Source organism: Trichechus manatus, unplaced genomic scaffold, assembly GCF_000243295.1.
Source record: "Trichechus manatus latirostris isolate Lorelei unplaced genomic scaffold, TriManLat1.0 scaffold00035, whole genome shotgun sequence".
NCBI lineage: Eukaryota > Metazoa > Chordata > Mammalia > Sirenia > Trichechidae > Trichechus > Trichechus manatus.
This window is the reverse complement of record NW_004443971.1, coordinates 7,909,601-7,926,182: the sequence shown is the minus strand read 5'-3', so window position 1 is coordinate 7,926,182 and position 16,582 is coordinate 7,909,601. Positions and strand designations below refer to the sequence as shown.

General features: G+C 38.3%; 1 protein-coding gene across 1 annotated transcript; it reads left to right on the top strand.

Annotated features, from left to right (window-relative positions):
• Positions 1–6,415: 6,415 nt before the first annotated feature.
• On the top strand, positions 6,416–16,362 carry C4BPB (complement component 4 binding protein beta). The gene is made up of 6 exons (XM_004375340.2): positions 6,416–6,473; positions 7,037–7,210; positions 8,576–8,752; positions 14,239–14,332; positions 15,481–15,586; positions 16,207–16,362. The coding sequence occupies exons 1-6, from the start codon at positions 6,416–6,418 to the stop codon at positions 16,360–16,362; spliced, it is 765 nt and encodes a 254-aa protein (XP_004375397.2).
• The last annotated feature ends 220 nt before the right edge of the window (positions 16,363–16,582 follow it).

Genomic DNA, 16,582 nt, shown 5'->3' with positions numbered 1-16,582 from the left:
TGAATTGCATCCCCCCAAAATGTGTATAAACTTAGTTAGGCCATGATTCCCAGTATTGTGTGGTTGTCCACCATTTTGTGATCTGATGTGATTTTCCTATCTGTTGTAAATCATACCTCTATGATGTTAATGAGGCAGAATTAGAGGCAGTTATGTTAATGAGGCAGGACTCAATCTACAAGACTAGGTTGTGTATTAAGTCAATTTCTTTTGAGATATAAAACAGAGAAGCAAGCAGAGAGACATGGGGACCTCATACCACCAAGAAACAAGAGCCAGGAGTATAGCACGTCCTTTGGACCCAGGGTCCCTACACTGAGAAGGTCCTCGACCAGGGAAGACTGGTGACAAGGACATTCCTCCAGAGACAACAGAGAGAGAAAGCCTTCCCCTGGAGCTGATACCCTGAATTTGGGCTTCTAGCCTCCTAGACTGTGAGAGAATAAACTTCTGTTTGTTGAAGCATCCACCAGTGGTATTTCTGTTAAAGCAGCACTAGATAACTGTAATGGACTGAATTGTGTCACCCCAAAATATCTGTCAACTTGACTGGGCCATGATTCCCAGTATTGTGTGATTGTCTACCATTTTGTCATCTGATGTGATTTTCCTATGTGTTGTAAATCCTATTTCTATGATGTTGGTAAGATAGGATTGGCAGCAGCTATGTTAATGAGGCAGGACTCAATCTACAAGATTGGGTTGTGTCTTGACCCAATCTCTTTTGAGATATAAAAGAGAGAAGTGAGCAGAGAGACATGGGGACCTCATACCACCAAAGAACAAGAGCCAAGAAAATAGCATGTCTTTTGGACCCAGGTTCCCTGCACTGAGAAGCTCCTTGATCAGGGAAGATTGATGACAAGGACTTTCCTCCAGACCCAACAGAGAGAAAGCCTTCCCCTGGAGCTTATGCTCTGAATTTGGACTTCTAGCCTCCTAGACTGTGAGAGAATAAACTTCTATTTGTTAATGCCATTCACTTGTGGTATTTCTGTTATAGCAGCACTCGATGACTAAGACAATAACTAAGACAAATGTTAAGAATTAGGTTGGAAATTTGGTTTCATTCCTTCTGAACCCAATTAATTTTGCTGGCTAGAGACCTAGTCTCTTATATGAAATATACTAGCCTCTCTAATTGGAATGTATCAAAGGGACAGAAGAAGTAGAAGCAGGGTTTTGACATTGTAGCTCCTTATTTTGTTTAATTAATTTGCAAACAATATTCTAGAAGGTGACAGTCTCACTATCTGAATGTGTCTTGGAGGCCTTTAGATACCAATCTAAGTAGGCGTCCCATTTGGGAGCCTTTGTTCTCTAATTTGCTGCACAGAAAAAACTGGTTTAGATAAATCAAGAGAAATCCAAAATGGTCACTAATTTTCAGACTGTCCTTAGTAAGGTGATGACAAGCAGATAGGTATAAGCAGACATCAGAGCCATAGTGCTTATCCATATAGTGAGCAGGAGTCCCAAAAGGGAATTCTGCATTGTCCCTAGGTATGTCATTTCCCATTTTAAAGAAGGTTTGAGCTTGTTTAAAGTTTAGGACTCCCGGACTTCACAAAATCCTAACAGGAAGTGCTGGGAGGTTTGGACGGTGTGTTGCTTAAAACAACATGTGGCTTGTTGCATGAAATTTTGCTTGTAGCTGGTGGGCAATATAAATCTCTGGCCCATCTCATGACTCAGCTTATCCTGTCATGGGAGTCTTTAACTGTTCTGTGGCTGGTGACCACCTTAATGGTTTTTACTGGTTATCCTGTGCCCTTGGTTTCTTTGCGGCTTATAGAACCCGAGATTCCACAAACTCAAAAACTTTTACAACAATAATTTACCAGAACTTCACACTACTGCCACTAGCAGAGGCAAACAATCTCTTGCAAGAGACAGATAAAAACAGATCCTCCAATAAATCTTGAAGAACTCAACGCAATGGAGAGTGGAGTTTGATTCCAGAGGTTATTTATCTGATGGTGACTTCCCAGAGGCCACAGAGTAGAAAACCAATTGGCTTGCTGGTACCAGAGCCCAGTTCCTTGGTTCTTTGGGGGCAGCCACAGGAATGCACCTTTGAATCCCACAATTCTAACACCATAAATGTCAAAGTGCACAATTTGAGTCTCTGTAAAAATGAAGTCTTTTATGGAAGGAACAGAAGCAATTCGAATCAGGAAAATGCAAAGTCCACAAAATGAAAATAAGTGCTCTACCAAAGCAAAGAGTTTAAGTACATGTATATGAAGAACTAACAGCAGAATTCTCTGATTGGTTACATGTTACAAGGAACTAACAGCAAAACATTTGATTGGCTGTATGCTAAGCAGTTACTGGGGAAACCACAAAAGATTTTAGAATATTCTCTACATCTAATTGGTTGATATTTAACTTGAGCAAGCAATTGCAATTTTCAACATGAGTTTCCTGGAACAAACCTCATCGTGTGATTTCTGAGAACAGCCTACAGTGAGCAGTAAGCAACAAGGTGGAGTTCAGCCTGCATCTTAGGCAGAAGCCATTCCTAGGCCAAGCACCTAGATTTTAGGGCTCTTCCACAGTTTATTCTACAATGTTTCATGAACAGCTTGACCTTTAAAAAAGTAATATTAGTTTTATTCTCATATAATCCACATAAAGGCTACTTTTCTAGCCCAGATGTTTCTTGGTAAGGCACTCAAGAAACATCAAGAAAAATAATTGGAAAAGCAGTGTAATTTTTTTCTGAATTCTTTTGACAAAGACCAAAGGGAATCCATTTATAACACCCATACCTAAAAACCAAGCACACTGCCATTGAGTTGATTCTGACTCATAGTGACCCCATATGACAGAGTAGAACTGCCCTATAGGGTTTCCAGGGCCATAAATCTTTATGGAAGCATGCTACCACATCTTTCTCCCGATAATATCCATAGAACTTCCTAAAATATCTTTCCCTAATTATCTTAGAATCTCTCACACACCACAGTTGCCCCTTGTGTGACTTCCCACAACTCTTCCCCCAGCCCAAGTATTGCTGACTTGTGTATTTCTACCCTCCCATCTCACCTTCTGGTCTCTTCCACTAATTATTGTCTGCTCATTCCATTGTAAAGCAATCAAACCAGTTTGAGTACAGTTTACTCCTTCACTCCACCTATTACCCCTGTTCTCCAGGAAACAATCTGGAATAGTTCAAAATTGTCCTTAATGTTCAAGAGAGTAAAAGAGCCTGTGAGTGCACAGTTGCTAATTTATCCAACCTGGGACACTTAAAATATATAAGCCCATGACCCCTTACTTTTAATTTCAAAATCCAAAAATTTTCAAAACAGTTTTCTTCTAACTCATTTGACAGCAAAAAAACAAACCAAACCATCGAGTCAATTCCGACTCATCATGACCCTACATGACAGAGTAGAATTTCTCCATAGGATTTCCAAGAAGTGGCTGGTGGACTTGAACTGTTGACCTTTTGGCTAGCAGCTGAACACTTAATCACTGTGCCACCAGGGCTCATGACCTGAATTTGTAAGAATATTTGTAGTCTCTATATAAGGAGCCCTGGTGGTGCAACAGTTAAGTGCTGGACTGCCAGCTGAAAGGTTGGCAGTTCAAACCCACCCAGCAGTTTTGCAGGAGAGAGACCTGGCAATCTGCTCCCGTAAAGATTACAGCCTAGAAAACCCTATGGACAGTTCTATTCTGTCATATGGGGTTGCTATGAGTTGAAAATCAACTCAACGGCACCCAACAATATATACTCTACTTACTGTGGATATTTATACAATCATGGAGAAACATTAGTGAGACTACAGTGTAAGCAACATAATATCTTTCTAAAGTCCTTGTAATTCTGAATATCAAATAAACCATTGAGATAAAGAATTATTTGCAATAGTTTCCTGTAATAAATGCTCTGTTTTATGTCTTTGTTTACATAGTACTAAACTAAATTTTCTTTCACTTTTTTAATCAATTGTTTAATGTACAAACTTTATGTACATACCTCTATATAAAGCACTGTGAGGAACAGGTATTCCTGAAGAAGTAGAATATGTAGTGTGCCAACAAAAATCACTCAAAATTTGAGATTAGACAAGAAGAGATTACTGGAGTAATTTTTCAATGGATTACTGAACATTGTCTAGTAGACCCTCTAGGAATTATTGATTCCATAGCTTGAGCAATTTTGATTGACTTTCTATTAAGTGGACTCTTCTAGAACTTTGTAGGAGTAGAAGCCAATTTGTAGAAAACAGGAATGCAAACGATTCTTATCTGAGAATAATACAAAAAAATTTTATCCATTAGAGATACAATTAATTTCCATTAGATCAAAAAGCTACTTCCAAACATTACAGTTTGTTGCTAAACAAATGATCCCTTTAATAAGAATCAACACAAAGCTGGTTCCTATGAGGCAGAAGTTAAAGATGTCCCAAATGTCCAACTTCTCCAAACTCCTATACCACTCTGTCATCTCTAACACCAACTCCTCCTCCTCCCCTCAGTACTCTTTCTCCCATCTTTGAGTTCAGTAAGTCACTGCAATGTCTCACAGAATTTGTGAACTGTACTTACAATTAAGTGGTTTATTGAGGGAGGTAACAAGTTACCAAAAAGGTCAGCAGTTCAAATCCATCAGCTGATCCTTGGAAACCTTATGGGGCAGTTCTACTCTATCCTATCGTGCTTCTATGAGTCAGAATTGACAGCAACGGGTTTGGTTTGGTTTCGGTTTAACAGGTTACAACTTGGGATTAGGATCAACTTGGAAGTAACAGGAACAGCCTAGGAGGCAAGATAGAGTTTGTCAATCAGGACAGCTTCCAACCAAAGCAGCCCTCAGCTTCTCCTTGGCCATGTCCACAGGCAGGCCCTTCACTCCCGTCTACTGCCACTGGGCCTTGTTCAGGCCTACTACCGCTGGGCTCTGCTGTCTCTCAGGCACTTCTTGCCATCACACGTCATTTCTTGCCATCTTCAGGGTTACAGCTCCTTCTCTCTCTCTCTAAAAACCTCTGTTGGGCAAGCTGCTTACACAGCAAGCTCCTTATTAATTTCAAGGTGTGCCCCTCCCTCAGCAAGACCATGAACCAACCAATCACCTCAGTAGACCAATCCCCTCAGTCACCCACTTTGCATAGTACACAACCAATCCCTGCAAGGGTTTTACTTACCTTATTTGCATAGTAAACTAATCAATCCCTTGCAAGATTGTGGCCCAGCCAATTATTTTGGCAGAATTATAAACCCAAGGTCAAAAAGGCCATATATAAAGAGAAACCCATTGCACACCAGTTGCCCTCTAGGATACCAACCAGTTTTACATCTATTAGCAAAGCCATTTAAGAATGCCTTTGACTGACAGGCTATATAAATCTCTATTCTTCAAATTCTCCTTAGAACTTGTCTTAACATTTGAATGGTTCCTTCATTAATTAATGAATTGAATAAATTTTATATTTTGTATTTACATGAGTATCATGTTTTTAACTTTTTGAAAATTATACTTTTGTTCTCTAGGAATTCACAGTTAAACAAAGATAAGGTATGAAAAAAATAAGGCAGCATACAATATTTGATAAATGATCAGTATGGATTTTAGGGAATGTGATAGTTTCCAGTTGACTATATTCTTTTCATTTATTCCTACATTTCTTATATTCATTTAGCAGACAACTCTGCTTTGCATGATGGGTTGAAGAGGAAGGAAACACAAACACAAATGAGGCAAAATCTCTGTCTTAGAGTTGAGTCTATTGTGGGAGAAAGACATAAAAGAATTATTACAAAGTAATGATAATGAGTAGGGAAGAGAATAGTATTTGAGAACTTACTATTGTGCTTAGGTGCTTTATATTTATTATTTTATTGAAACCAAAAATTTTGTAGGAATTGTTACCCTGAGTTTATATTTAAAGCACAGAGAACCAACTAATTGCTGTAAGAGTTATGAACAAGGTTGGCACCTTCCCCTCCACCCCCGGTGCTGGAGAGAGTTACAGAAGATGGACTGTAAACACTGGCAAACATTGACAGAGGTCAATGTCATGGCAACACGATTTGGCCAAGTCTGTGTGGAAGGATAAACCAGAAGTTCAAAGGGGACTGGTCACCTGAATTTGCATTCCCAGAAACTGGGCAATTTCTGAAACTGAGTTTTAAAATTTAGCAGCTCTTTTTCCATTCCTTTGTGATTTTGCAAAGTACCTCCCTGTACCACCTTCCTTACAGCTGTTCTTATTTCCTGTGGTTGGATTTGTTTTTTTGTTTTTCGTATCCTCAGGGGAAGGGAGACCAGAACAACCTCTTCTCTAGGAGGGAAGTGGTTTGTCTGGTCTTCAGTAAGATCAGAAGATTTAGTCCGATTCAAATCAGGTGTCTGGGCTGGGTTAATTCCAGCCTGGGTCAAGTAATTGATCACCAGATGTTTTTTCAATTTGTGTGCTATCTTGTGGTTGTATGGCTGATTTCTGCCTCAGATGGTATGTATGCTTTTCCTTAAGCTCCATTTACAAGGCACTCGATATCAGCTTGTGGGTTATGATGTATTCTGTTTAGAGTTGTAATGAGATTATTTTTTCCTTTATTGAAAAATCTCAAATTCTTGGTCTGATGTCTTTCACTTGGTAGGGACTTAGTAAATATTTAATGATGATCCTCCTCTCTTAAGTGGGTGATTACCAGTTTAACTTTCCCTTTCGTTCTGGGAGAAAAAAAAAAAAAAAAAAAAAAAAAGTACCAATTTCAAAATCCTGAGAGGTCTTACCTGTTAATAAACTCCAGGACTGCTATTTGGGAAGGGGGTTGTTTCTTTAGGAGTGGGTAGCTTGTAGCTTAATTTGAGTGAAATTCCTGTTATCTTTGTAGAAATAAAACTGGAAATTTTGGGAAGGGGAGGTACGTGTATGTACATGGACATGAAAGAGTACAAGACAGAATCAGAATCAATAATCCAGCAAAAAGAACGCTTGGTTGGGGGAATCTAACAGGAACTTCCTCACAGCACATGATATGCCAAGTCAATCTGTTTTCTTTTTCCTTCTAGCGGAGAACTGTCCAGAGCTTCCCTCAGTGAACAATAGCATTTTTGTTGCACAGGAGGTGGAAGGACAGATTCTGGGAACTTACTTTTGTCTCAAGGGCTATCATCTGGTAGGAAAGAAAACACTTTTTTGTAATGCCTCTAAGGAGTGGGATGCCCCTACTCCCACGTGCCTCTGTAAGTTTGGTCTTCCTGCTTCCTTACTCACTTTGTCATCCACTGTATTCTATCGTGTCCTGCCTCCAGTAGGCCGCGTTAACACTTTATAAGAAAAAATTACTCAGTTTCTAGGAATCCATTTTTAAAGTACCTTAAGTCATGGAACTTCTCTTAGAAGGTACATGATCAACTCTTGATCAGTGCTAATTTAATTGAATTAATAGAATCAATTATCAATATGGGAAGGAAAACTTTTTTCCATATATTAAAACTGTTTTGTTGTTGTTGTAATTTAAGCTTATTTCAGTTTTGTTGAATCTCATACAGCTTTAAAATTTTTCATATTATGGGAAATTTCAAACATATAAAAGTTGACAGAAGAGTGAAATGGAACATCTCTTAGAAGGTATATGATCAGCTCTCGATCACTATTAGTTTAATTGAATTAATGGAATCAATCATCCTTATGGGAAAGAGAGATTTTTTTCCATATATTAAAACTTTTTTTTTTTGGCTATACTTTAAGCTTATTTCAATTTTGCTGAATCTCATACAACTTTCAAACATTTTAGGTTATAGAAAATTTCAAACATACAAAAGCAGACAGAAGAGTAAAATTAATTCATATGTACTCATCACCCAGCTTCAACAACTATCAGCACCTGACTAATCTTGTTTCATCTATACTTTCACTTATTACTTTGGAATAAATATGCCATATCATTTTATTTCACCCATCATATAACTTTTGAACTGGGAAAAATTTATGTTCTCAATTTACAAATGCGATAACCAAGAACCAAGTGACTTGCTCAAGGTTGCAAAGCTCATTTGTGGTATCCTTTGTAAAGGTGAAGAATAAGTAGTCTGTATCCTCTTTATCACTGCTATTTTTAAGAATAACTGGATTAGTTATCCTTTATACCTTCTTTTCTACAATAAAGCACGTGAATATTTTTATCTTTTATTCATATTATCAAATTCACATCCCTCTGAATTCTCTCCTGTTTTTCTACATCATGGGTAAAACAAAACAAAACAATCAACATAGGACTCAAGAATTTTGAGCAAGGCTTAACATAATAGGATAATGAACATGCTATTGGTAATTTCCAGTTATATGCTTAATTACTTTTAGTAAATTCAGTTGTCAATTCATGTGATTGTTATGCATGACTAAGACCTTTTCTGCCATACTTATGTCAACCTAGTCTTTTCTCATGATGCACTGATAAGGTTTGGTACCATGTACCTGTCCCTGTTAAAAATGTGCTGCTTTTGGTCTCATTTCCTGTGCTCTCACTGAAGCCCAAAGAGGTCTGACTTTTGCGATGGCAGGCTTCAGCCTAGCATTTTCAGATCACTGCCTGTTTGCTTCTTCAGTGGGCCACTGTCCTGACCCTGTGCTGTTTCATGGTGAGTTCAACTCCTTGGGGCCTGTGAAGGTGAGCGACAAAATCACATTTCAATGCGACGATCACTATATCCTCAAGGGCAGCAGTTGGAGCCAGTGTCTAGAAGACCACACCTGGGCACCTCCCCTTCCCATCTGCCAAAGTAGTAAGTGCAAGAGAAACAATGGTGAATGCCAAAGATACTGATTAACAGTGACTTCCTAGGCATTGGCTACATCCCTGCAATTCTTAGTGTCTTAGTGCTTCTATCACAGAAATACCACAAACAGGTGGCTTTAATAAACAGAAATTTGTTTTCTCACCGGGAGGCTAGAAGTCTGAATTCAGGCACCAGTTCTAGGGGAAGGCTTTCTCTGTCTGCTCTGAGGGAAAATGCTTGTCTTAGCTTTTCTAGCATTTTTCTTGCCATTCTTTGGAGATCTCCATGTGGCATCTATCTTCCCCGCATTCATACTTGCTTGCTTCTTTGCCTAATCTGCTTTTATTACACCTCAAGGTGACTGGCTTAAGACACACTCTACACTGGTATGCCCTCATTAACATAACAAAGAAAACTCTATTATCAGATGGAATTACATCGACAATAATAGAGGTTAAGATTTATGACACATATTTTTTGGGGACACAATTCAATCCACAACAGATGCTTTCCTCTTTTTTGTATCTGGGAAAGATGTAGGGTCTAGCAGGCAACTACAAACAAGTGGAGCTCACAGGAACCAAATCTCAACTCAAGTGATACATTCCAATGAAATGAATCCAAACCACACCTGTTTCTTTTCTCAAGGAATATTCCTGTCCCACTAGGTCCAATGCAGGGTAGTTGGGCCATTAGACTTTTTATTTCAAGGTAACGATTTAAAGTTATTATTTGAAAAATACACAAAACAGAAAAAAAAAGGCTCCATAACTCATTCATTAAAAAGATATATAAAATAAGAGGTGAAATTCCCTCTTCTACTCCTACAATTCACACCTCTCAGTAATCAGTCTGATGTGTTTATTTTGTGATCTTTTATTTATGCAGACATTTTAAATAAACACATACACATACATATACCTACACACACACCTTCAAACACCTTACTATATATTTTTTAATTGCTTTTTTTCATAAAACAATATAAATGGGCATCTTTTTCAGACCAATACATGTAGCTCTATCTCCTGCTTTTTAATGACTGCCTGTGGATATGCCATAATTTATTCCACATTTCTCATATTAATGGACATTTACTTTATTTCCATATTTTTACTATTATAGCAAGTGTTGAAGTGAGTGTTATCATATGGGTATCTTTTTGTCTATGCTATTATTTTTATAGAATAGATTCTGAGAAGGATTGTTGGGTCATAGAGTATCATTAGTATTTACAAAATATACTTAAAAGATCAAAGAAATTCTACTAAAAATTTAATACATGGTTGTACATGGTTGGTGTCTTAGGCTGGTTCTTACAGTAGAAAATAGTGAAGCGTGTGTGAATATATGTATATACATATATATATATATAGAGAGAGAGAGAGAGAGAGAGAGATTTATCTCAAGGAAATGGTTCACACAGTTGTGGAGGCAGGCAAGTCCAAAATCCATGGGTCAGTTGTCAGGCTGGAGGCTTCTCCTGAATCACATGGTTGCAAGGGCTGACAACCCAAAATCGGCAGGTAAAGTGGAAGGCTCCTGGCTCATGGGATTGTGGGAGCTGGCAAATTCCAAGATCTGCAGGTTAGATGGCAGGTTGCTGGCTCACATCCCAAGATCAGAGGATGACTAGTCGGATGCAGGATCCAGTGAGAGCTTTGCCAGAACATTCATGTATATTGGATGCAGCCACACCCCCAGGAAAATGGATTAGCTTTCAACTGACTGGCTGCTCATATCGATCACAAAATGGAGTATGATTCCATAATATCTGCCAAACCACTGAGAATCATGGCCTAGCCAAGTTGACACATAACCTTAACCGTCACAGTTGGATACAAAATAAATATTGAAAATAAACAGTTTTACTTTATATTAATAATCATTAGTTGAATATTGAAATGTAAAAATAATCTCAGTCACAAGACCTATGTGAACGTTTACTGAAGGACATATAACAAGACTTGAATGAAAGAAAAGCTTTGCCATAATTCTGGATGAACAGGCTTAGTATTACAAAGATATCAGTGCAATCCTCGTCAGAATCTGAAATTTAAATAAATACCTGAAACAAAAAATTTATTTTTAATCTTATTTGGAAGGATAAATATATGAACATAGTTTTTTTTTTTTTTTTTTTTCCAAATGTAAGTAATGTATACAGTTGGCTGGATCAAAAGGGAGGAAACCATAAAGTACTATAAGCAAAATAGCACTAAAAGGGCAAATTATAAGTTCTATGATTAATATATAATTAAAGCAGCGAAGTTGTTGTTGTTAGGTGACTTCGAGTCGATTTACAGGCACAGAAAAGTAGAACAGCTTATTTTAAATGAGTGAGAAAAGTCTGTATTCAATAGTAATGAGATAATTAGTTATCTGTTTGGAAGAAAACGAAATTAGAGCTCTAGCTCACACTATATAAAAAATAAATTCCAAATGGCTTTAACTATATAAATTTACAAAGCAGAATTATTAAATTGTGAAAATAAAATATGAGACAATGTTTACTATCTTGAGGCAGAGAAGGCCTTCCTAAGCAGTAACAAGAAACTCAGAAGTTAAAAGGAAAAAATGGACAGATTTAACTACATTATAAAATCAAAACTTCTATATAGTAAACAACATCATAAAAATTAAGAGGTAGTAACAGACTTGGCAAAAACATTTGTAATATATTTGATGGCTAAAGAGTTAATATTTCTAATGTACAAAAAGCCCCTAGAAATCAGTAAGGGAAAGACAACACAACAGAAAAATGGCAAAGTTTTGAGGATAGACAATTCCAAAACCATGTCCCCAAACCAAAAATACCCAAACCCGTTGCTGTCGATTCTGATTCATAGCGACCCTACAGGACAGAGTAGAACTGCCCCTTAGACTAAGTTTCCAAGGAGCGCTTGGTGGATTCGAACTCCGACCTTTTGGTTAGCAGCTGTAGCCCTTAACTACTACGCCGCCAGGACTACAGCTGCTAACCAAAAGGTCGGCAGTTCGAATCCACCGGGCACTCCTTAGAAACTCTATGGGGCAGTTCTACTCTGTCCTATAGGTCGCTATGAGTTGGAATTGACTCGACGGCAATGGGTATGTCCCCAAACAGCCTTTATATTCCCCAAATTTATGAAAGGCTATAGAACTTTATTAGTAATTATATAAATGGAAATTAAAATTAGATACAATTTTTTTTACTTGTCAGATTGTCAAAAAATTAAAAATACTGATATCTAACATCATTCAGGATATGAGGAAATAGCTATGTATGTTGATGAGGGTGTAAATTAATATAACTGGATGTATTTTGGTTTTAGCTATTAAAATATCAAATGGACAGGCAGTTTAGAAGCACAAACTACATATGCTCTTAAATAAGAAAATTTAGTGTTGACTTAAAACGTACACACATAATACATGCAGTAAATTACAATCATATACAGTAAAACCTGTGGAAGCTGGAACCTGTGAAGGTGGAAATCTGTCAGAGAAGGAAAACTCAAATACTTTTGCACTAAAATGAGCAGTAGGAAAGTGGTAAGACTGCACCCTGTCAAAGGCAGAAAACTTGAGAGACCAGGAAAAACGAGGCAAGCCGGTTGAGTTCTGGCTCTCGCTGGTTTCACTGTAGTATCATTTTACACCATTAGCTTGGCACAGGTTTAAAGTATTTGTTCATTTCTTCCAGGCCATTTCTGTTTTACTCTGCTTTAATTTAGTAGTTTGTATTCTAGCTCCCAACACGGTATCGCTATCTTTTTGTGGTACTTCATCGCTCAAATCTAGGAAGCTTGTTAAAAAACAAAAACCAAACCAATGTTGTCGATTTACTTTAGGTCCCTGAAAAAATCGGATTCCTTTCTGTTTAGACTCAGGGTGCACATCATCTCCCGCAGTTCAAAACTGTGCTGTTAGAAGTTCCCAGACCCTTTCTGACCTGGTATTCCTGAATCAATGCATAGAAATTATTTTTCCTTTCCTCTATTCAGCTTTTGAACTCAATCTTTGACCTTTTAAAAATTATTTATTAACTGCTGGAGTAATACATGAGGAGTCCTGGTGGCGCAATGGTTCAGTGCTTGGCTGCTAACCAAAAGGTAGGCAGTTCGAACCCACCCAGTGCTCTGCGGGAGAGAAGACCTGGCAATCTGCTCCCATAAAGATTACAGCCTAGAAAACCCTACAGGGCAGTTCTACTTTGTCCTGTAGGGTTGCTATAAGTCTGAATCAACTCAAGGACACAACACGACAGTAAAATACAGTAAATCCTCGCATTAAGAATGTCTGACTTACGGACAACTTGTACTTGCCCTTTAAGGTTGTGTAAATTTGCCCTCACTTTGAAATGATTGAACCACCCCCTACTCGCAACAAATTCTTCATCATAATCACCTAGACGTGCTGCACGTGCAGCTTTTAAATCATTGAAAAGACTTCGAGCCTTTTCCTGCCCTAAGGTAAGGCTAAATAGGAACCAGCTGCACCGGTTCCAACTTACCTACACATTCAACTTAAAGACACAGTTAGCAATGGATCTCACCGATCTCATTCATAACCTGGGGACTGCCTGTAATACATCTTTGCTGTAGAAAAATACAGAAAATAAGAAAATACTTACCCACAAACCTACTACCCAGCGAAAAGAATGATGAGTGCTTTGACATAACACTTTCTAGGCTTCTGTTGTTCATATATGCTTGGTTCATATATGCTTGCGTGCGACTGTTTTACAAAAATAATATTATTCATGATCATTTATGATTTGCTGTTTTTACTCAACTATTTTGAATACTTTTATGTTATAATAAATGATAGCCATTCTTAATATAACTTTTCCTCTTGATCAATTTGTTTATACTCATATAATCTCAGAGCTGAAAGGGACCTTAGAGATATTATTTAACTTGCTCATTTTATAGATTAGGAAGAAAGATGAGAGGGATGAAGTGGCTTGTTTGGTGCCACATAGTTAGTGGAAGAACTAGAATCAAAACTCGTAACTCCTAGTACCTCGCCCAGCTCTCTTTCCACAATTCTACACAGACTCATCCCCTTTCCTCCCAGCTCTGTTCTCCTGTTTATCTGAACACCCATATTACCCAGCTCTGTTCCAACCTCTCTTCTGAGTCCACTTCCTTTCTCTCTTGTCTTAGGGAGTTACTTCTTCAGCCTCTACTTTTAATCTATTTTTTTCTTTCTGGTACACTAGCAATTAGCGTCTCTATAATTTAAACTTCCCTTCCTTGAGCTCCAGCCGGTCAGAAAGTACTCCCAAATTCCTAATGACTCAGAGAATGAACTGGGTGGGGGAGAGGTCTTTCACATGGACAAATATGATTTAGATCAGAAGGAAATGCCTAGAGGACACGTCCCCAAGTTCTTTATGTGCTATCAAACTGACCGGTGCTGGCATAGACAGTTGCCCTTAGGGGGAGCTGCGAATTGTGTTTAACTGGCCTTCTCAACTCGATCATTTCTGTACCCCTTTCTCTCAGGAGACTGTGACCCTCCTGGGAATCCACCTCATGGCTATTTTGAAGGAAGTGATTTCAACTCAGGATCTAACATTACTTATTATTGTGAAAAGAGGTAAGTGTAATGCAGCCATTCAGAAATATGATCTTGCTGATTGGCTAGGAGCATTGTTTTTGGGAATGACCCAATCTTTTTCAACCTAGCTTCCTGATTTCCTACTGCTTCAGAATTCTGGGCTCATTCCGTGTTTGAGAGCTGCTTTAGCCTACTACTAGCTCTTACCAGTCCTTAGGAGGCATACCAATCCCGCTATTTATCCTAATCAGTTTATCATTTTTTTCCCTTTGTTAAAACAAGATAAAGTATGAAAAATGCGTATTTTTCTTAAGAACCACAGACCAAAAAACTTACAGAAAAACAGAACACACAAAAGTACAGAAATAGATTCAGAGTGCACATCTTTAAAGCATCCTAATTAAAGTCTAGCCTAAATTCAGACTGCCTGGTCACCCAGCAGGAGTCCCTGGGTGGTACAAATTGTTAAGCTCCCGACTACTAACCCAAAAGTTGTCTATGGAACCCAGCCAGAGACCCTGCGGATTTGCTTCCGAAAGTTCACAACATTGGAAACTCTACAGAATGCAGTTTTACTCTGCAAAACATGGGGCCACCATGAGTCAGAATTGACTTGATGGCCACCGATTTGGTTTGGTCACCCAGCATACAGATCACCTAGCCTTTTCTTTCTCTTGACTTAATCTTATGAACTCAGAGGCATGTGACCTCATTGGTGTGACAATCTCATTATATACCTCCAATGGACTTTGCAGTCAACTTTCATTTTTTTCTGATTAAAAGCTACTGCTCCCTTTTAGTCTGTTCACTGAGATTTATTTGAGGGATGGCTCTAACTTTCTACTCCTTTTTAGAGCACAGATGACAGATACTCTCTGAGGTTATTGAATAATCAGGTACTTCTTCCCTCACTCTTCCCACTCAAAAACCTTTACACACACAGGTTCAGAATTTCCCAGCTCTCTGTATTCTATGGCTTGATCATCACTTGGCTCCCCCTACTCCCACCCCTGGAAAGTGGTTTTACTTTATAATTATTTTGTAATACTGAGATAACTTGAGCATGCATTAAGGCTCAGGGGCACGTTTTTACCACAGTATGAAGTACAGCTACATAAAACCAGGCTCAGCTGCCCAGTTCAGAAAGTGGGAAGGCTAAGTGTAGTTGCACCCTAATTTCTGTTCAGGTACCACTTGGTGGGCACCCAGCACCAGCAGTGCATCGACGGGGAGTGGAGCGGTGCCGTTCCAGTCTGTGTACCAGCCCCTAAGACTGAGTTTGAGAAGGCCCTTGTAAGTAGTGGGGTCATGATGACTTGTTCCCAGCTGTATCTCTGGGCCTGCCATTGTTCCTGGCACATACTAAGTTTGGAATGATGTTTTTGAATGGGTTGATTGGCCTTGATTTGACTGTAGAATGGAGTGAATGGACTACTACATTAATACACATTTTTATATAAAGAAGTTTCCATTTACTATCATCATCACAAATTCCTTACAAGTCCTTATTGGTCAGAGATGTTATTTTGTGTGCCTGTATAGAGAGAGCAAGGTACATAAACTCAATGCCTGAGACTTGGAAATACTGCTGTGAAAAGTTTTTAAAATCCTTCTAGACTCCCCAAAATACTGAGCAGATCAATGTTCATTGAAACTCTTCTTTTGGTTTATATTTTATACTGGGATGCTATTAATATATGTATTATTTTATATATGTGTGTATATATATATATATATATTTGAGCCAGAAAATACAAATGATTCATGATGTTGAAGACCCAGATCCCTACTTAAGCCCCTTTTTCTGAGCCCCCATTCGGGGACCTAACTGCTATATGTTCAGAGTATATAACTGAGTATACAGCTGGGTCTCAGTTCTTCAATTGTAACTTTTAAAAAATTTCTTTTTTCAGTTTGCCTTTCAGGAGAGTAAGGATCTTTGTCAAGCCACAGAGAACTTTATGCAAAGATTAGAGAAAAGTGGCCTCATAATGGAGGAACTGAAATACTCTCTGGAGATGAGAAAAGCTGAGTTGGTAGCAAAAAGGTTGCCTGGATATTGTAGCTGAATAGACTGGGTAATAGAAATGCACCTATGAATAAACTTTCTTCTTGATTCTGAAATCGGTATCAGATTTATTTCTCATTGTGTGAAATGCAACTTCATATTAACCGAATGCAGTTGTATAATGCACTCTGTGTGTGTTGTTTTTGTCGTTATTGCACTCAGAATGTAGAAAGGTCAAGTGTTGTGGTTGTCTTCTTAAGACCAGAACCAGCTACATATTA

Bases quoted from the DNA above. Each gene is read 5' to 3' on its own strand.
- C4BPB (XM_004375340.2), top strand. From the start codon at position 6,416: ATGTTTTTTCAATTTGTGTGCTATCTTGTGGTTGTATGGCTGATTTCT. The intron at 6,474-7,036 runs GTATGTATGCTT...TTTTCCTTCTAG, and splicing joins GCTGATTTCTGCCTCAGATG to CGGAGAACTGTCCAGAGCTT. The intron at 15,587-16,206 runs GTAAGTAGTGGG...TTCTTTTTTCAG, and splicing joins CTGAGTTTGAGAAGGCCCTT to TTTGCCTTTCAGGAGAGTAA.